Source organism: Trifolium pratense, linkage group LG3 (genome assembly GCF_020283565.1).
Source record: "Trifolium pratense cultivar HEN17-A07 linkage group LG3, ARS_RC_1.1, whole genome shotgun sequence".
NCBI classification, from domain to species: domain Eukaryota; kingdom Viridiplantae; phylum Streptophyta; class Magnoliopsida; order Fabales; family Fabaceae; genus Trifolium; species Trifolium pratense.
The window spans coordinates 16,637,911-16,658,723 of NC_060061.1; the positions used below are offsets into that span (position 1 = coordinate 16,637,911).

At 34.7% G+C, this 20,813-nt stretch overlaps 3 protein-coding genes and 1 non-coding gene across 4 annotated transcripts; 2 read left to right on the forward strand and 2 right to left on the reverse strand.

Annotated features, from left to right (window-relative positions):
- Window positions 1–337: 337 nt before the first annotated feature.
- On the forward strand, window positions 338–9,969 carry LOC123916530. Its single transcript, XM_045968004.1, has 4 exons — window positions 338–423; window positions 541–723; window positions 816–914; window positions 8,441–9,969. The coding sequence occupies exons 2-4, from the start codon at window positions 615–617 to the stop codon at window positions 8,746–8,748; spliced, it is 516 nt and encodes a 171-aa protein (XP_045823960.1). The 5' UTR covers window positions 338–423; window positions 541–614; the 3' UTR covers window positions 8,749–9,969.
- Window positions 9,970–13,777: 3,808 nt separating this feature from the next.
- LOC123916532 (ribosomal RNA-processing protein 17) lies at window positions 13,778–15,674 on the reverse strand. The gene is made up of 3 exons (XM_045968005.1): window positions 15,347–15,674; window positions 15,107–15,221; window positions 13,778–14,372 (listed from the first exon to the last, which is right to left on the reverse strand). The coding sequence occupies exons 1-3, from the start codon at window positions 15,554–15,556 to the stop codon at window positions 14,116–14,118; spliced, it is 582 nt and encodes a 193-aa protein (XP_045823961.1). The 5' UTR covers window positions 15,557–15,674; the 3' UTR covers window positions 13,778–14,115.
- A 1,342-nt stretch (window positions 15,675–17,016) lies between these two features.
- TRNAL-UAA lies at window positions 17,017–17,099 on the reverse strand. Its single transcript has one exon. It is a non-coding gene; the product is annotated as a tRNA-Leu (tRNA).
- A 685-nt stretch (window positions 17,100–17,784) lies between these two features.
- Window positions 17,785–18,705, forward strand: LOC123914668 (syntaxin-124-like). The gene has a single exon (XM_045965857.1). It carries the CDS (start codon window positions 17,785–17,787, stop codon window positions 18,703–18,705), a length of 921 nt encoding a protein of 306 aa, XP_045821813.1.
- Window positions 18,706–20,813: the final 2,108 nt, after the last annotated feature.

Below are 20,813 nucleotides of genomic sequence, written 5' to 3' on the forward strand. Positions count from 1 at the left end.
CAGCAGAAGAAAAAACTGTCATCCACACTCGGAACCGGGTAACCTACTGGTGTATATATAATTGTCTGCGAAAATAGCCCAAACTCTGCAATATGTTAGTAGCTGAGTTACTGAATTCATTACTAACCTCAAAAGAAAAATTGAATGAGTAGATTGTTGTGCATAAAAGGTTGAATTAGGGAGCACGTTGAAGTATAATTCAACCTTAGTTAGGAAGAGTTTGGTTAGTGGCTAGTTTGTTAAGTATTAACTTGTTAGTTGGTTAACTTGTGTAACAAGTTAATAGCTTTAGTCTTCATGTAACTATAAATACTTGAAGTATCTGTACCTGTATGATAACCTCTATCATTTCAATAAAATTTCAGATATTCTCCTCTAACTTCAGATAATACTTTCTCTCTTTTCTTCTTTCTTAATGTGCAAGTAAACACAACCTCTCTCACTAATTTTTCTTTTTTTTTTTTGGTTTACCCTCTCTCTCTAATTTTAATTACTAAATTAATTAATTAATTACAATGATTTTCTTTTGATTATTATTAGTTGAGAATGAGAAGGATCTTGCTCCCCCACCGCCAAAGAAATTGAAAGGTGAAGAAGACAAAAGTTCCATTCCAATGTCACAAGATCGTAACCATAGCTCAGCCCAAACACACAGACCCACCAACAACAACAACAACTCCTCCTCCGCCTTCCTTCTAAGAAAGCTTCGAGACAACCTCGCTGGTACGATGGTATCTTAACTCTTCGATCCATTTTCCTCCTCGTCTTCTTCTCGCCGTTAATCATCTTTTCAAGCCCAATATGGGTCCCAGCAGGTATCTTCTTCTTCCTCTTCGCCGCTGGATTCTTGTCCGTGTATGGATTTTGTGTGGTCACCGTCGCTGCTTCCTCTTGGTTGTACCGTTACTTTAGAGGTCTTCCTTCACCCACCCGGTTCCAATTTCATGTTTTCTTTCTTATATATCTTGGCTGGTTTTGTTGTAGATTCCGATCTAAATCATTGAGTTTAATTAATTTCATGTTTTCATTTTTTTCGTATATATCTTGGCTGGCTTGTTTGTCTGTTTTTGTTTCTGTTGGAAGTTATTAGAGATTAGTTCAGAATCAGCATATTCTATTTTTTGTGCAGCTCATAACACTGACTGTAAATAATAATTAGTTGTTTCCTTATTTAGAATTAGCATTTATAGGAAGAATATTTGCTCTGATTCTCAGACTAGATTAGTGCTTACTGGTCTGTCAATTGTATTCTATATATACCTTTCATGTATTATTCACTAAATTATCAAAGAAATACAGATTGTTTATTTCTTTATGGTATCAGTTGCAGGAAGAATTCCTTAGGGTTTTTTCTTTTTTGCTTCCGTTTCCTTTTTTTCCATCCCACATAATGTCTGATGACTTGTCTGATACCGAGTCCCAGTCTTTACCCAAACATTCTTCACTTAAATCTGAAATACCACAACCTGTCAAGACATACCATGAAAATCACCCTGTTCAGATCACAACAATTCGGCTGAAAGGCGGATCTAATTATTTTCGCTGGTCACAGTCTGTCCGTTTGTATCTCAGGGGGAGAGGAAAAATTGGCTACATCACTGGAGACAAGAAACAACCAGACAAGGAAAAATTGGGATGCCGAAAATTCCATGGTCATGACATGGTTAGTCAATTCCATGACTGAAGAGATAGGTGCAAACTATCTCTGTTATGCTACTGCAAAAGATCTTTGGGAAGGTGTCGCTGAGATGTACTCTGATTTGGACAACCAATCCCAAATTTATGAATTAACTCTCCAGCTTGGAGAAATTCGGCAAGCTGACGATTCTGTCACCAAATACTTCAATTGTCTCAAGCGTATTTGGCAAGATTTGGATTTGTTCAATGTATATGAGTGGAAGTCAACCGAGGACTGCAAGCACTACAAGAAGATGGTGGATGTTAGTCGTGTCTTCAAGTTTCTTGCAGGTCTAAATATTGAGTTTGATGAGGTTCGTGACCGGATTCTTGGCAGGAATCCTATCCCTCCAATTGGTGAAGTCTTTGCTGAAGTGCGTCGCGAAGAGAGTCGTAGGCAAGTGATGCTTGGAAAAAAAGCAGTCATTGTCCCTCCACCAGTCGAAGGATCTGCCTTGGCTGTTCCTCAAGTCAATCACAAATCTTTCCCTCCACGAGGTGATGACAAGGACCGTTTAGTTTGCGACTACTGTGGTAAAAATCGTCACACTCGGCAATGTTGTTTCAAACTACATGGTAGGCCAAACAATAGAAAGACTGGTAAGCTTGGTGACCGCCCTGCGTCTTCGACCAATGAAGCTAACTCGTCTCCATTTACTAAGGAGCAGATGGATCACCTTTTTAAACTTCTAAAGTTCAATTCATCACCTAATGTTCCTGTTGGAACTGTGGCACAAACAGGTAAGAATTCTTGGGCACTATCTGTCCAAAACCACTCCAACCCTTGGATAATAGATTCAGGGGCATCTGAACATATGACTAATTGCTCTCATTTATTCAGTTCCTATTTTCCTAGTTCCGGGTCTGAAAAAGTCAGGATAGCTGATGGTAGTTATTCAAGTATTGCCGGCAAAGGCAGCATAAAAATTTCAGAGCAAATTACTTTGCAATCTGTTTTACATGTTCCTAAATTTGCTTGCAATCTTCTATCTATTCATAAATTGTCTAAGGATACTAATTGTTCCGTCCTTTTTCGTTCTTCCACTTGTGTTTTTCAGGACCAGAACTCGGGGAAGATGATTGGAACTGCTAGAGAGATGAATGGACTGTACTACTTTGATGAAACTCCTCTTGGAAATACAACGGCTTGTGGTTTAAACAGTGCAAGTTCACCTCCCGTTTCAGATCAAGTTATGTTATGGCACAAAAGATTAGGCCATCCTAGTTTCCCTTATCTTAAGTATTTGTTTCCTAAATTTGCAAAAGAAATAAATTCCTCACAGTTTCATTGTGAAGCTTGTCACTTAGCTAAAGATCATCGTGTGTCTTTTACTTCAAAAGTTTATTCTGCTTCGCAACCTTTTTATTTAATTCATAGTGATGTTTGGGGGCCTTCAAAAATTAAAACTATGTCTGGAAAAAAATGGTTTGTGACATTTATTGATGATCATACACGTGTGTGTTGGGTTTATCTCTTGGAAAAAAAATCAGAAGTGGAACAACGGTTTAAAGATTTTTTTCAAATGATTGAAAACCAATTTCAAACTAAGATTGACATTCTAAGGTCTGACAATGGCACTGAATATTTCAACAAATATTTAAGTACATTCCTAGTAACTAAGGGGATAATACATCAATCCACTTGTCGTGATACTCCACAACAAAACGGTGTTGCTGAAAGAAAAAATAGACATCTCCTTGAAGTTACTAGAGCTATTATGTTTTCTATGAATGTACCTAAATATCTTTGGGGAAATGCCTTATTAACTGCTTGTTACCTCATAAATAGAATGTCATCTCGTGTTTTAAAATATGAGACTCCTGTGGAGGTTTTACAAAATTATTTTCCCATGTCTCGCATCATTGCGGATCTTCCCCTTAAAGTTTTTGGTTGTCTCTGTTATGTCTACATCCCAAATATTTTTCGTTCTAAATTGGATCATAAAGCTGAAAAATGTGTTTTTCTTGGCTATGCTTCAAATAAAAAGGGTTACAAATGTTTTAACCCAGTAACAAAGAAATTTTTTGAAAGTATGGATGTCCACTTTGTTGAAAATCAGCCTTTTTTTGATAAAAATTCTCTTCAGGGGGAGAATCATTGTACTAATAACGAAGATAATTTTTGGGAAACTTTACCTGCATTGGATGATATTGTAACTATAAATAATCCAGATGCAAAGATAATGGAACCTAGAATGCTTAATCTTGAATTGTCGGAAAATATAGTATCTGAAACAGGGGGAGAAACACTGATTAAGGGTCATACTCCTCAACTTCAAGTGTATGTCCGAAAAAAGTTTCAACAAGGTATTACAGATCCAATTGTCTCTCCGGCAGAAATCCAATCTGATTTACCAAGTGAAGGTCCTACAGAAATTTTACCTTCTAGTTCTTCATCTGGTAATCCATCTGACCCTTCTAATGATTTACCGGATTTGTCTTTTCCTGATATTAATCTTCCAATTTCTTTGAAAAAAAAAATTCCTGACCTCAATATCCCAATTGCTGATAGGAAACGTACTCGAACATGCACTAAACACCCCATGTCTAATTATTTGTCATATGACAAGTTATCACACACTCACAAAGCATATGTGTCTAGGATTTCAAATTTGTTTGTGCCCAGAACTATTCATGAAGCATTAGGTGATCCGAATTGGAAATTAGCAGTGAAAGAAGAGATGGATGCTCTGAGGAAAAATAATACTTGGAGCATCACTGATCTACCTCATGACAAAAGGGCAGTTGGGTGTAAGTGGGTCTTTACAGTGAAATGCAAGGCTGATGGAAATGTGGAAAGATACAAAGCAAGGTTAGTAGCAAAAGGTTTTACACAAACTCATGGTATAGACTACCAAGAGACTTTTGCCCCGGTTGCTAAGATTAATTCCATCAGAATTCTTCTCTCTCTTGCAGTAAATTTCAATTGGATACTACATCAATTTGATGTTAAAAATGCCTTTTTGAATGGAGAATTACATGAAGAAGTATATATGAGTTTACCTCCAGGATTTGAAGAAAATCTTGGAAGAGACAAAGTCTGCAGATTGAAAAAATCCTTATATGGATTAAACAATCACCAAGGGCCTGGTTCGAAAGATTTGGAAATGTTGTTAAGAAACATGGTTTCACCCAAAGTCAAGCAGATCACACATTGTTCTTTAAACATTCACATGAAGGTAAGATTGCTATTTTAATAGTGTATGTTGACGACATTATCATGACAGGAGATGATGTTAACGAGATAAGTGATCTAAAGAGAAGACTTGAAGCAGAATTTGATATCAAGGACCTTGGAAAATTAAAGTATTTCCTCGGGATGGAGTTCGCAAGGTCTAAAGAGGGTATCTTTCTCAACCAGCGCAAATATATACTTGATTTACTCACAGAAACAGGGATGACATGGTGTAAGGCAGCAATGGACCCCAATGTAAAACTGAAGGCAGCATCTGAAGATGAAGTGGTAGATAGAGAACGCTACCAACGATTGGCCGGTAGACTAATTTATTTGTCTCATACAAGGCCTGATATAGCCTTTGCAGTAAGCGTGATAAGTCAGTTTATGCATGCACCAGGACCTACTCACTTTGAAGCTATTTTCAGAATATTGAGATATTTGAAAGGAACTCCAGGGAAGGGGTTGATGTTCAAAAACAGAGGGCATATACAAGTGGAAGCTTACACAGATGCTGATTGGGCAGGTAATATAAATGATAGGAGGTCTACTTCAGGGTATTGTGCCTTTGTAGGTGGAAACATAGTTACATGGAGAAGCAAGGTTGTCAGAACCGGACCGGTCATCGAACCGGCAAGCTCACCGGTTCAAGGTTCAATTGGTCGGACCGGGTTCAACCGGGGTCGAACCGTTTTTAATTAAATATATAATTTAATTAATATATAAATAAAAATATATGAATAATTGTTCAATATTTCATAATTTCACACATTAAAAAGATAAAATATCAAAGCTCAAAATAAAATAAAATTTATAATTCAAACCAAATTATAAATTATATAATAAACTAAGTTCAATAACACAAAATAGCACTATAACATCAATTGACAACATACTGCCTTCAAAAAAAATTAATTGGCAACATACTACCAAAATCAAGTGCCAAGTGAAAAAGCAAAAACTAAATGTTCATCAAGTTCAACAACAAAGATCAAAACAAGAATAGAAAGAAGAAAAAAAGAATGCAAAAAGAAAAAAAAGAATTTAATAAATAAACACTCACTTGAGGAATAGAAGACTTTGATGGACTTGGAAGAAGAAACTGGCTGCAAAAGAGGTAGTAGTAGTACCGCCGGCGCCAGAGCAAGAGGAGGAAGGGGAAGGGTTTGTAGCAAGGTTGAAGAGGGTGGAGGAGATGTTAAACGTTTTTACGTGATGACTGATGAGAGAAGAGAAAAAAGATGAAAAACAACTTTTCCTATTCCTACGTTGTTTCATATTTAAAAAAAAAAAAAAGATTTTGCCTTGTTTTTAAAAAAAAATAATAAATTGCAAAACCGTTTGGACCGGCCGGCCGGTTCGCCGATTCAACCCGGTTCAACCCGGTTCGCCACGTTTTTTTTCCGGTTGGTTTCCTATCCGGTTTTTAATCATAACCGAGCCGGTTTCATGACCGGTTCACGGTCCGACCGGCCGGTCCGGTCCGGTTCTGACAACCTTGTGGAGAAGTAAAAAACAAAATGTTGTAGCTAGGAGCAGTGCAGAGGCTGAATTCCGCTCTGTGGCCCATGGATTTTGTGAAGTGTTATGGATTAAAAAGTTCATGGAGGAATTGAAGGTCTCTAGCCCAACACCAATTAAAGTTTACTGTGATAATAAGGAAGCTATTTCCATTGCCCATAATCCTGTCCTACACGACCGAACAAAACATGTTGAAGTGGACAAGCACTTCATTAAAGAAAAAATTGATAGTGGTGAAATTTGTATGTCCTATGTACCTACCACAAGTCAAGTAGCAGACGTTCTCACAAAGAGTCTTCCAAAGAAGGCTTAATTAGTTAAATGGTCCCTTAAAGACATTTTAAGTTTCACAATGGTCCCTTAAAGAAAAAAAGGTCCGGATTGGTCCCTTAAAGACATCTCCGTTAACCAAAAAGGTCCTTTCCGTTAGTTTTTAACACCAAATATATTAGGGGGATCACCATTGCATATGGTCCACCATAGATCTCAATAATTCTTTTAATTTAAGCCGTTTGATCTTATTGGAAAAAAATAACCATTGAATTTTGAAGGTATACTATATCTAATGGTGCATCATTATCAACTAGTTTTTTTTCTCAATTTCTTCATCTTCTTTCTAATTTTTTTTTTAACATTCATCATCATCTTCATAAATCTCCTTCAACCACAATCCAGATCAGAAAAAAAATTATATTTTTCTTCATCTTCTTCCTTTCCTTATTCTTCATCAACATCTTCACAAAAATCCAAATCCAAAAAAATACTTTAAAAAATTCAGAAATTAAAAATTCAATCCTCTGAAAGAAACCCATCACTATCTGAATCATCACCAACCACCTCATTTTCATTATCACTAAACATAGTATCAAGTGAAATATCTACAATTTCTTCAACAACAGTGTTTGAAGGATTTGTAACAGCTTCAACATCTTCAATTTCTTCAACTTCATGATTATCCCCTTTTCATTAAACATCAAAAATTCAAATCGATTTAGAATAAACATAAAAATAATTTTATAACTACAAAATACATATTAACCCTAAATTAAAAATCCAAATCTCTTTCTAAACTTCTTTTTAACATTCATCATCATCTTCATAAATCTCCTTCAACCAAAATTCAGATCAGAAAAAAAATTATATTTTTCTTCATCTTCTTCCTTTCCTTATTCTTCATCAACATCTTCATAAAAATTCAAATCCAAAAAAATACTTTAAAAAATTCAGAAATTAAAATCCAAAATCAAATTTTTTCATGTGAATCTAAATCCAAAAAACCCAAATCCTAAAAACATTGTTAAAGCAAAGAAGGTGTAACATCGCTGTGAAAAGTTAACAACGACCCAGAAATGAAAATTTTGTTTTTGGTTATGCTATCTTTTGGTTGGAATTTAGGATTTCAATTACCAATTTAGGGATTTTTTTTTTGATGAAGTTGCTTATGAACATGAAGAACAAGAGAGAGAAAAAGATGTACAACAAAAGAAATATTTACTTGATGATGGTTCACCATTACATTCAGTAGACATGCAAATCCAACCATTGTATTTTTAATAAAATGATCAAACGGTTCATATAAAAATAAATTAACGGAAAGGACCTTTTTGGTTAACGGAAATGTCTTTAAGGGAACAATCCGGACCTTTTTTTCTTTAAGGGACCATTGTGAAACCTAAAATGTCTTTAAGGGACCATTTAACTAATTAAACCTCCAAAGAAACAGTTTGATGATATGGTGAGCAAGCTTGCAATGAATGACATATTCATGCCAACTTGAGGGGGAGTGTTGGAAGTTATTAGAGATTAGTTCAGAATCAGCATATTCTATTTTTTGTGCAGCTCATAACATTGACTATAAATAATAATTAGTTGTTTCCTTATTTAGAATTAGCATTTATAGGAAGAATAATTGCTCTGATTCTCAGACTAGATTAGTGCTTAGTGGTCTGTCAATTGTATTCTATATATACCTTTCATGTATTATTCACTAAATTATCAAAGAAATACAGATTGTTTATTTCTTTAGTTTCTTCTGTGATTAATTTTTATTTTTATTTTTTTTTGTAGACGACACAGAAGCCAGAGAAGCTTTCAAACTCTGGTGCCGAGTGTTTCGACGAAAATATCTTTCCAGTAGAGAGGAAGAGCTGAGGTTCAAGTATTTCAAGGATTCTCTTGTTAGGGAGGTCGATTCTGACAATCTTCTGCAATATGCTGATCGAAGTGAGCAAGAATTCAATGACCTGGGTGACACTATTTATTGTTCTATGCCCCTTGAAAAACTCGTTACTATTTTGAGAGAAGTTGAGCTGCGATTGATTTTGAGTTGCGGGACAAGACAAGACGCCTTTTCTGACCCTACCAACCAAGTATAGAACAAAAGGAATAAAGACCTATTGTGGTAATTCTCTAGTTCTTCCTAGCTAGTCATTGAACAAGTTAGTATTTCACATGTTGTGAGACCATCTATGTACCTTTTACTTTGTTGGTTAGAATCATCCTGTTGTGTGTGTGGAATGTGATCTTGGCAAATTTGATTGATATTTTTCCTGGAAAAGTGCCTTTTATAATTAACTTACCAATTGTTGGTAGAATTGGCAAACAATGATAAGAAATCATTTTATTAGATTTGAGTGTGATTTTGTTTTATCATATATAACAACTAGCACACATTGGCTGTGTTTATAGTGCTGTACATGCGAGTGGGACGAGGATCAATTTGACAGACATACGGCTGTTCATGTAAAACCCGGTGCACTGAAATGTACAGCTAATTAGGTTTTACAAGTTTTTTTAATGTAGTTTTCAGGCTTTTTCTAACATGCATAAGTAAGTTAGGTCTTGTATGATGCACAAATTTTTTTTACCAATGGATTAAAGAGATATCTGCACAGAATCAAGATCCTGATAGATTCTCTGGATTTTGCGGGAAGGTCCGTGAACCTGCAAGAACATGTCAATGTGATATTGGGGAGATTACCGAAGGAATACGATGCTGCTGTGGCATTAATCAACAGTGAATTACTGAGTGCTGCTCCTTTTTCGGTTGATGATGTTGAGTATGTCCTATTGGCTAAAGAAGTTTGGATTGAGAAAAAGAACAAGGTGCAAACAACAAAGAATCGGATGAATCTAATCGTCAGAGTCAATTGAGTCTCAATGGAAATATCATCTCAGGACAGCAGCCAATACCGCAGCTCCCTTCAGCGAACTCGTTTTTGCAGCAATATCTATCAAATGTTGCTGCTTCTGCTTCTGCTGCTACGCGTAATAGTCTATATTCGCCTCCGGTATGGACTTCACCACAGACTCTTTCTGGTTACCATGCTGCTCTGATGAATATGATGCCTCCAATGACAATGTTGCCTCATTCGCCTCATCCTCAACCTCAGTCACCACAATATCCTCTTCCTCCAAGCTATTCATCTGCTTTGCCTATTCCCAATCAAACTACTGAACTCGGTCTCTATGACCGCTGCCTGGTGCCGCAATGATCAATTCTGCTCAATGTGAACAATAAATAGGTTCACTAGTTGTTAAAGCAAAAAGAAAGAATATTAAATGGCTTTGTTTTTTTAGGCAAATTAAAGTATATGTTAATATGTATTATGGGTATGTTAGGATTGAAAGTATCGGATGAAGTGGAATGAAATATAATAGATTACTTAACTTCTTAAAAATTAAGTCATATAATTTCAAAACTTCTTAAAAATTATGTTATATAATTTCATCCTATGCCTACATTTAAAATATACTAATGCATCATGCATGTAGAGCTAAGAAACATATTTATGTTCTAAACTTGTTTGATCTCTAATGCATTATGTTCCTAACTTCCTTTATAAGGTCCCACAATTGAATTACTTTATTTTGGCCTAAGATCCATTCTACATACTGCTGCTATGTTACTCAGCTTGTGCTGGAAAAAATCAAGCAGTGTTGCTATCATAAAGAAACTATCATAATATTGGTTGAGTTTAACTATGCTAGTGAGAGATTATGCTACAATCCATCAGACATAATGCAAGAGTCAATTTGGTCCATGAAAAAATAAATGCAACTCTTAATTCTAAAAAATGAGATAGTAAAATGAAATATAGGAGAGTTCATACAATAATTTAACAAAATAAATATGTTCCTTTTGCTGTTCTTCAGTATTGACATTTGAAATTGGAAAAGTTATTTGAAAAAAATTCTGATTTTGATTTTGGTATCTCTGACCAGTCATCTGGGTGGCACGCGGATTCCAAACTCAAAATATTGCAACAATGAATGGCCAAAAAAAAGATACTATGGTCTTCAAATGTGTCGAACGTTGCATTAAGTAATAGTAGCCGAGTTACTGAAGTCATCAATAACCTCCAAAAAAAATTGAATGAGTAAATTGTTGTGCATAAAAGGTTAAATTAGGGAGCACGTTGAAGTATAATTCGACCTTAGTTAGGAAGAGTTTGGTTAGTGGCTAGTTTGTTAAGTATTAACTTGTTAGTTGGTTAACTTGTGTAACAAGTTAATAGCTTTAGTCTTCATGTAACTATAAATATTTGAAGTATGTGTACGTGTATTTGGAGTTATTAGATAATTTAAATTGAAAAAAAAAAAAGACTTATACACGTGCAAAGGAAAATGAGTCTCATAATTAACCAACATATTGTTAAGAGCAAGTTGCTTCAACAGGCAATCATCCATACAAGTTTGTCGCAATCGTCCATACAAGTTATCACCATACATATCACGTCTTTAACTGCGTAGAACTCATGAAAAATTCACTTTTGAACTTAATGAATTTCTAAGAATTTTCATCAGAGGTGCTCTAATTACCTCATTTAGCATGATCGGAAAATGACTTGGGATGAAATGAGCTTTGATGTCACATGCATACGGAATCTATTTTAGTTAGTTTGGATTCAACAACTCACAGTAACTGCACAGTTATCTTAGCTTAGTTCTAACAGAATCTATTTTAGTTAGTTTGGATTCTGTTATTAACTGTCACATGGCAGTTACAACAGATTTCTGTTATAAATATTTCTATCCATCTATAAACTACACAGAATTTCATTCAATCTAATTCTCACACTCTACCATCTCTCTTAACTTTCCTTTCCTTTCTCTAATTTTCTTATCTTCATCAATATGTCATCATCACCAAGCATGAATTCTCCTACTGCATCCCCTACTTTCTCATTTCACACTCCTCTTCCACTTCGGCCACAGCTGATGTCTATCTACAAGGCCAAAGTTTCTGTCAAACTAGACGAGGAAAAGGAAAATTTCTTGATATGGCGTCTACTAGTGGAACCTGTAATCAAAGGTTACGGGATTCATATGTTCTTGACTGATTCTGCAATCGGTCACAATGCAGACTCCAACAACGATGGTGTCAAAGAAAGGGATCAGATCCTTCTTTCTTGGATTCTCTCCACTCTGTCAGAATCCATGCTCAAACGAGTAATTGGATGCACAAATTCAAAGCAGTTATGGGAGAAACTCCATACCTTCTTCAAGAATCGAGCACGGGCCAAGGTGAGAAAATATCAATCTGAATTAAGGAACATCAAGAAGAAAGACACAGAATCAATCTCAGAATATCTGCTCAGAATCAAGATCCTGATAGATTCTCTGGATTTTGCTGGACGGTCGGTGAACTTCCAAGAACACATCAATGTGATATTGGGGGGATTACCGGAGGAATACTATGCTGATGTGACATTAATCAACAATAAATCACTGAGTACTGCTCCTTGTTCAGTTGAAGAAATTGAGTATATACTATTGGTTCGCGAAGTTTGGATAGAGGAAAAGAAGAAGGTGCAAAACAATAATGAATCAGATGTATCTGATCCTCAGAGTCTTAATGGGAACATCTACTCAGGACAGCAGCCAATACCGTCGCTGCCTTTAACGAACTCGTTTTTGCAGCAATATCCACCAAATGCTGCTCTTCTTGCTGCTGCTGCTGCGAGTGATAGTCGATATTCTCCTCTTGCATGGACTTCACCACAATATCCACAGCCTCCTCTTCCTCCGAGCTACTCATCTATTTCGCGCTATTCCCAGTCAAACTACTGAACTCGGTCTCTATGACCGCTGCCTGGTGTTGGAATGATCAATTCTGCTTGATGTGAACAAATTTGGTTCGCTTGCTCCTTTTTACGTGTTTTCTTTGTTCTACTAATCAGTGTCACTTAGTTTACTGTGCCATTGCCTTAGCTTTGGTTAGTTGTAATTGAATCTGTTTCAGTTTAGATTACTGTGCAATTCTCAGTTTCACTTTTACTTTACTGTTGTAACTAGCGGTAGAGTACGTATTTGTACTGGTATCCAACAGGAAACTATAGGGAATAATAAAGTTGGATGGATTTTTTTCTTCTCTTTACTTTCTTACAGTTTCTGAGTTTCATCTATTATTTTCTTGTTTTCTATCTGATTGGTTAACTAGTTGTCAAAGCAAAAGGAAAGATTATTAGAGTGCTTTTTTTTAGGCAAATTAAAGTGCATGTTAATATGTTATTAGGTGTATGTTTGGATTGGTAGTATAGGTGAAATTAATAGAATATACTAATGCATCATGCATGTCGAGCTAAGAACCATATTTATTTTCACTTTAATGCATTATTTTCCTAACTTCCTTATAATGAATTACTTTATCTTGGCCTGATCCATCATACATGTTGCTATGTTACTCAACTTGTGCTGAAAAAAAAAAAACAGTGTTGGAGTTGCTCTTATAGAGAAACTATCCATCATAAATCTTTTGACTAATCATCTGGGTGGTATATGGATTCCAAACTCAAAAAATTGCAACAAAAAATGGCAAAATAACATCTGTATATGTATGTGTCAACCGTTGCACCCCATTCATTCTTCAAATGTGTCGTTCGAGACTTCTGAGTAATGGTAAAATATTTGTTAGGTGCTCTACCAACAAATTTGCATATCTAAGAGTTATAAGTAATATCTTTTAGTAATGAAGATGCTTGTGATCATCAAACCTATACAACAGTTGAGTTAACGGCTAATGAACCTGCTCTTGTAATAACCCATACAACAGATTAGAGGCAAACATAAACAGAAACCGATCAATATGTCAGAACTGTATTTGTTAAACTTCTATTAGAGAAACAACGAAAACATAGTTTTGATTCCGATACCAGCTGCAACTTACTCTTGGCTGACTGGCTGAGTACATAGACTACATAAGTCAAGAAACTTACTTAACAAAGAATTCTCCTAAGGGAACACGTCATATGTAACTGAAAGCATTGACACATAATTAAGGGTTTGATTCATTAGAAGATCACATATAAAGATGAATCATGGTGGTGCCTTGAACTTTAAGACTTTATAGTGAACAAATTTGACAGAAACTGAATTTTTTTTTTTTTTGACAAACACGGAAACTGAAATTTTAAACACAAGAAAAATGCATAACTAGAAAATCAAATGTATACAGAAAAATATAATTACTAATTAAAACAAAACTGTTTCTTCTTAATTCTGAAATCCCCCAAATGAATGAGTTAAACAAGTGAAGACAGTGAGACTCCAGCAGAAGAAAAACCTGTCATCCACACACGGAACCAGGTAACCTACTGGTGTATATATAATCAACCATGAAAATAGCCAAACTTTGCAACTTGTTAGTAGCTAAGTTACTGAACTTGATAAGTAACTCCACAAAAGATACACTTCATTGCCGACTTGGGAATGTTCTGAAGATGCCAGATGATAAGGTACAATCACTTTCCTCCCGGCCTTTTTCCTTTCCTTTTATCTCTCTTACTTCTTTGCTTTGGCTGTGACTTGTTTTTTGCAACCTTTTTAAATGGCTTCTTCTTATTTATAGGAACAGATTTCTTTTTATCAGCTACAACAGGATGGGGGGACACAGCTGGTGCTGCCTCTTTCCTTTCGCTAGGGAAACTTTCTTCATCAGGGTTGATCTCTTTTGTTACAACAGTGACTTTCAAATCATCATTTTCATATGTCTTTGTTGCTTTCAAAAAGAAAAGATAAATTCAATCATACAAAAAGTCATACACTGAATGCAGTACGGAAATCACACATCATGTACAAAAATTCGACGAAAGCACATAGCCATCTATGCTCACAGGTAAAGACGCCTCAAAAGGGCTAATTAAACCACTAAGCTACCTAAATCCTAGTAAAACATCAAGTATAAACACATGACATGAGGAATGATGAATAAGCTGAATAATATTCTCATGCATTGCATTTTAGTCTAAGACAAAGCATGAACCCCACATGCAAAGAGCAACGAGAAAAGAAACAAATTGACACTTTTGCTTCATCAAATACAAAAGTACGTTTGGATAAACAACTTAATTAAACACTTATAACATAGGCGCGCTTATCATATCCAAGTGTTTATGTATAACATATTTCAATAGTTGAATAATATTTCTACAAGATATGAACCAGATACATCAAACATTCTACGTACCTAAAAAGCAAACTTTTTCTCATAATAAGGACCAGAGGGAGTATCATATAAGCTATATACTGTTTTAATAAGCTATCATGGACTTGGAGTGCTTATGAAAATAAGCTAAAAAAAAGCTTATGGACATGTCATAAGTTGTTTGCATAAGCTATCTCAAACAGTCTCACAAGTGTTTATGCAAGTAAATAACCTTAAATAGACCGATACAAACATGCTCAAATCAATAAAATAAAAGAGAAGTATTTAATTTAAACAAAAAGTTTTACCAGCAATAGATTCAACTTGTTGAGCAACTTCCTCTTGGTTATCATCAATTTCACCAGCTTCAGTGTCATCAGTTGGTGGAACACCCCCATAAGCAAGTTCTCTTTCGAACTTCCTCTACAAAATCATTCCAACAAAATACATAGCAAAATCAACCATACTTAACCAATTAATAATAGCACCAATCTTCAAATAAATTATCAATCTTTCAAAAAAAAAAAAAAAAAAAAAAGGGTATCTACCTTTAGGCGTTCCTCGTTGCGTTTACGTCTTTTAGCTTCTTCTTGTTGTTTCTGAGCTTCCTTTCTTCTCTTCTTCTTGCGTTTGTGAAAACCAGTAACGAAGTCTTTGAGATCTTTCTCGTCGAAAGTGATGCCTAAAGCTTTGTTCTTTAGAGGTTTCTTCTTAACGTGGCCAGTTTTTCGTTGCAGTATTGCTGAATCTTCATCCATGGATGATGGATTCTCTCTCTCTCAGTGAGTGAGTCGCGGTTTGAGGGTTCAGCAAACAACCTACGACGATGGATCACAAATGCAAGCGGGTCGACCTGTTACCCAACCCACCCGTGTAAATATTAAATAAACCCTTTTTTTTTGCTAATAAAAAATTTATAAGGTGTGCCAAAAAAAGTACTCCCTCCGGTCCTTTTTATAAGAAACATTTTGGAATTTTTATTTGGTCCTTTTTATAAGAAACACTTTGACACAATTCCATTTGTACCCTTATTAAATACAATCAAATAATTCATTATAATGCTAGTGCATTAATTAGATAGGCCTATTTCCCATGTTAGTCAAAGGTTAGTTTTGGAATATAACATAAAATGTTAGAATCATTAATGAGAAAATTTACCTTCCTTGGTCTGTGTGATTTTATCAAAGTGTTTCTTATAATAAGGACCGGAGGGAGTATAAAAGATTCCAAAACGTCAATACAAAGAAACAATGGCCAGTGCGCATGCCTCTACGCACGAGCTGGATTAGTCGTCCACCTTTGGTGGGTCGGAACCAGTGCGAAAGCCAAAAAAAAAAAAAAGAAACAACATGCATAATTAATCCATGCGCAAATAAATAAACGGGCTCGATCACTAACTATACTAGTTTGAAGCTAGATTAATATTCATTGTCTTCAACCACCGATAAAAATATAGTTTACCCTGTCCAACAGTTGAGGAATAGAACACTCAGAATTTTTTAATAGTCTCTGACTCTCTGATTTCTTACATTCCACACAACTCATACACATATAAGTCAAGTGAGTTGCAAAAATGATCTTTGTGCACGAAGACCGCCCGATGAATAAGATGTTGTACCTATTTTTATTTTTATTTTTCAACCTTCTTTTTTAGAAGTAGGGGTCTGATAATTTCGAGTTTGATAAGATCGAAATTGTTTTATTAATATTCAAACTTAAATTTTCTCGAATGATTTAAATTGTTTTGTTGTTACAAAAGAGAAAACAAAAAATAAAAAGCAAAAGAAATTAACGACAAGTAAAATTCACACCTAAAGCATCTTCAAGGAGAATGAGAGACATATCACGTAGAGTATCATGTAAAACAACAACTCTCGAAGAGGCTAAATGATCTGCTTCAAATTTTCCTTCATGAAGTGTGTGATTGTCGACATCGCAATTCAAACTAAGAAGATATTTGATGGCTAAGATTAGACTATTATAAGTTATAACAATGGTGCACATTTATATTACTCGATCAAATTTAAATTGTTTAACTCTTTAGTTAATATTAAATATAACAAAATATTTATAATTTTTAAGAAAAAATTGTTGTTTATTATCTAATTCTTTATATAAAAAAGGGTCAAATGCACTTTGTCCCCTTAAAACTATATGAATAAAGTGAAGATTTTAAACTAAAAAAATGGTTTTTTTTTTTTTGGGTACAAAAAATAGATGCAGGCTGTGGGGTTTGAACCCACGCGCATTCAATGCAGGAGGTCTTAAGTCTACCCCCTTAGACCACTCGGGCAAGCCTGCTTGAGTTGAGATAAAAAAAAAGTGTTGGTTTGATATCCAACATTCGATCATTAATATAACTTTAAAATTATTATTTTTCTTATAAATATTGTGTCCAACAAAATATATATTTTTTGTAGACGAAGTAACAAACAAGACATATAACCCGCGCGGCGTTTTAAATTTAAATTTAGATGAAAATAATCATTCAAACAATATTAACCATTTAATTAGACAAAAAATAAATAAATAAAAGCTAAAGGGTGAGAGACAAAGGACAGAAAAAATAGGACCAAGTCCTAAACCAACTCCAATTAAAGATTTCTTTTAAAAACAAAACTCCAATTAAAGATGCATTTAGAAAGAATGGTGCCATTTGTTAATATGGGAGTAATCTTTGGCGTATCTAACATCTAACACCTTTGTTTGATAATTGGCAACAAGTTAAGTTAATTTGGCTGGTCCTTGTTTCATAGTTACCATAGACCTCTATTACCTTTCTTTGGTGTGAATTACTTGTTTAATTTTTGTAACCTTCTAGCTTCTACCTCTAGATTTTTGTCACATGAAGGAACATGTACCAATATGTTTAATAATATTCATATCATGATCTTGTGAGATTTATGTTGCTAGATTTATCAAATACAAAAGAAACCGATTTTTAATAAGAGAAGGGTGTTAGTCATTGTTGATCAAATCCGCAAAAATGAACGACCTGTTTTCGAATTCCTTCAAAAAATACACTGATTTGAAGGAACAAACCTACAATGATGATGTCGAGGCAGGGAACAAAGAAAGTGTCAATCTCGATAAATTCTTTGAAGATGTCGAGAATATAAAAGAAGACATGAAATCAATTGAAGTATTGTTTAAGAAATTGCAAGAGGCTAATGGAGAAAGCAAAACAGTGCACAATGCTAAAACCATGAAAGAACTTCGAGCACGGATGGACAAAGATGTTGAACAAGTCCTTAAACGCGTCAAAGTAATTAAAGGAAAACTTGAAGCATTGGATCGTTCCAATGCGGCTAATAGAAACATTCCAGGGTGTGGTCCAGGTTCATCAGCAGATAGAACTAGAACGTCGGTTGTTAGTGGTTTAGGGAAGAAACTCAAAGATATGATGGATAGTTTTCAAGGGTTGAGAGCAAAAATGCACTCCGAGTATAAGGAAACGGTGGAACGTAGATATTTTACAATAACGGGGGAGAAGGCGGACGAAGAAACTATAGACAATTTAATATCAAGTGGAGAAAGTGAAAATTTCATGCAAAAGGCAATTCAAGAACAAGGTAGGGGTCAAATAATGGATACTATTTCGGAAATTCAAGAAAGACATGATTCTGTTAAGGAAATAGAGAAGAATTTGATTGAGTTGCATCAAGTGTTTTTGGACATGGCAGCTTTGGTAGAGTCTCAAGGGCAACATCTTAATAACATAGAGAGTCATGTTGCACATGCTAGTTCTTTTGTAAGAAGAGGCACAGAACAACTTCAAGAAGCTAGAGAGACTCAAAAGGATTCTAGGAAGTGGACATGTTATGCCATACTTCTTGGTATTGTTCTTGTTATTGTGCTCTTGTTTCCTCTCCTGATGTCACTTTTACCTCATTTGTTAAGAAGATGATGAAAGGATGAGAAACAAATAAGACACTTGGGAAGATTTTTAATTGGCGACCACAATTGTAGTCGATGTTTTAAATTATAGTCGTGTTGTAATTTCTGATAAGACAGAGATCGAATCACACAATTAAATTCGGCTGAATTAGTAAGTTCAATTAATATTGTCTCGTAGTTGAGATATCAAAACCTTTGATATTGTGACCTACGTGAAGACCACAAACTCGTTAATGCCTTAATTGTACTCACGCTATAAAGGTTTTGATGATTCCATGGTGTTCGCAATTGTGATCGAATTGCATTTGTATGCATTTTTCTATAATTATAAAGATCATGATGTTGCAATTCATAACCTTATTTGAGAGCATTGTATCCTCAAATTTTAGTTATAGATTTTGTATTCTAAGATGAGCATGTTTATTTGAGGCTTTGAGGACCTAACTTCATATTCAAGCATGTGATATGCCTGAACCAAAAAGATCCACAAAATGAAACAAATTATTCTGATTTTTGTTTATGATTTCAATATACTTGAAGGGTTTTTGTTTATTTATTTGTTCACCAATACACTTGAAGGTTGGTTATATATATAGCAGGTTGACACATTTGATATTAATTTCTTCTTCTATTTCCCTTATTATTATTATTCAAAAACATGCATGATGCCTAAATGACTATTGTATATATATAGTATTCAAAAGAATTTTTTTTTAACAAGTCAAAATGAGATATATATTAACTGAAAAACAGCCTCCTCAGCACAAAGTGTGCCAAAATAGACTACCAAAGTTTACAACGGAACATAGAAAGAAGAATTCAGAAGAATTACATGGATATTACAATTTGTAATTTTATTAAAAAAAAAACTAAAAGTTGTAGGGTCATATAATTATATCAATAGTTTCTAGTATATATTCATTATTGAAACATCAAAGTGAAATTGAGTGAATTAAAATCCATCATATCGTCATTTTTCACTTAATTTTATAACAAAAGACACCTTGAAAATAAAATTAAAAACTCGTTATCTTTTCTTCACTTCAAGCCAGCACTAAGCAATTAGATTAGCGTAAATTTAGATCAGCAGTGTGTTTTGAAAAAAATTATTATTGACACTGATTTTATTGAGAATTGAAAAGGTAGTTTTTGTCAAAATTACGGTAGTTTCCAATGATTGTGACAATCTAATAGCTAATCTAAAGACGCACTTAGGTATTGAAAGTTTGATTTTGAGTGAATTTAAGTTACCTTTTTTTTTTTTTGATAATTTTGCTCCTGTCTATCTTGATGACTATTATTTTATATATACATCAATCCTTCCTGACGTAAGATCTCCAAACTCAATGTGAGAAGGAGAGTTCAATTCCAAAAGGTGGGCGTGTACATGTTTGACGATCAAGTTAGTAAGTTTTGACGTTTTAGGGTAGAAAAGTATATTGTGTATATATATCTAAGTCTAGACAATGAGTTAGGCTATATCATGAGGGATTTATGGTTTTATGTCCTAGAACTTTCTTTTGGACAACCGTCTTGATGGACTATCGCCTAAATTCCTTCATCTAATGGTCTTGATGAGGCGTCCGGCCCTTGTCGAGTGTGCCTCTAAGACATGTCTATGTGATAGTCGTCTAAGAGCTAATGAATGGAGAGTGATCTGGTTGAATACAAAATATGTGTCTTGGCACACTCTGGAACAAAAATTATACTGTTATCATCATCTCATCACCATCATTTTCTATTTTCAACAATTTTACTCGTCCACTCACCACTACACTACGAGTCTTGATGCATAACTGTTGAGTAGGTTTGCGGATTACAGTCTACAAACCGGCCTACATGGCTTGTGGTCCATTTAATTGTATAGTATAGGTTCACTGTTTGTAGGGTAACGGACCCAACATGTTTATCCACACACACTAAAAAATCTAGCTACCTACTCATACTCTTTGTTCTTAATCCTTCCGTAAACTTCTGAGGATCTATAATGGAGTTCTCTATTTAATTGAATCTTTCTTATATATATATATATAGGGGAGGGATCAAATTACACCGGTGTAACATTTGAGAAATGTTACACTGTTCAATAACGCTTTAACGAATACAAATTTTACAAAA

Coding starts and splice junctions, on each gene's coding strand:
- LOC123916532 (XM_045968005.1), bottom strand. CDS start 15,556: ATGGATGAAGATTCAGCAATACTGCAACGAAAAACTGGCCACGTTAAG. Junction 15,222..15,346: donor GCAACGAGGAACGCCTAAAG/GTAGATACCCTT, acceptor ATGATTTTGTAG/AGGAAGTTCGAAAGAGAACT. Junction 14,373..15,106: donor ACAAGTTGAATCTATTGCTG/GTAAAACTTTTT, acceptor TCTTTTTGAAAG/CAACAAAGACATATGAAAAT.
- LOC123914668 (XM_045965857.1), top strand. CDS start 17,785: ATGAACGACCTGTTTTCGAATTCCTTCAAAAAATACACTGATTTGAAG.
- LOC123916530 (XM_045968004.1), top strand. CDS start 615: ATGTCACAAGATCGTAACCATAGCTCAGCCCAAACACACAGACCCACC. Junction 724..815: donor GCTTCGAGACAACCTCGCTG/GTACGATGGTAT, acceptor GGGTCCCAGCAG/GTATCTTCTTCTTCCTCTTC. Junction 915..8,440: donor GTTGTACCGTTACTTTAGAG/GTCTTCCTTCAC, acceptor TTTTTTTTGTAG/ACGACACAGAAGCCAGAGAA.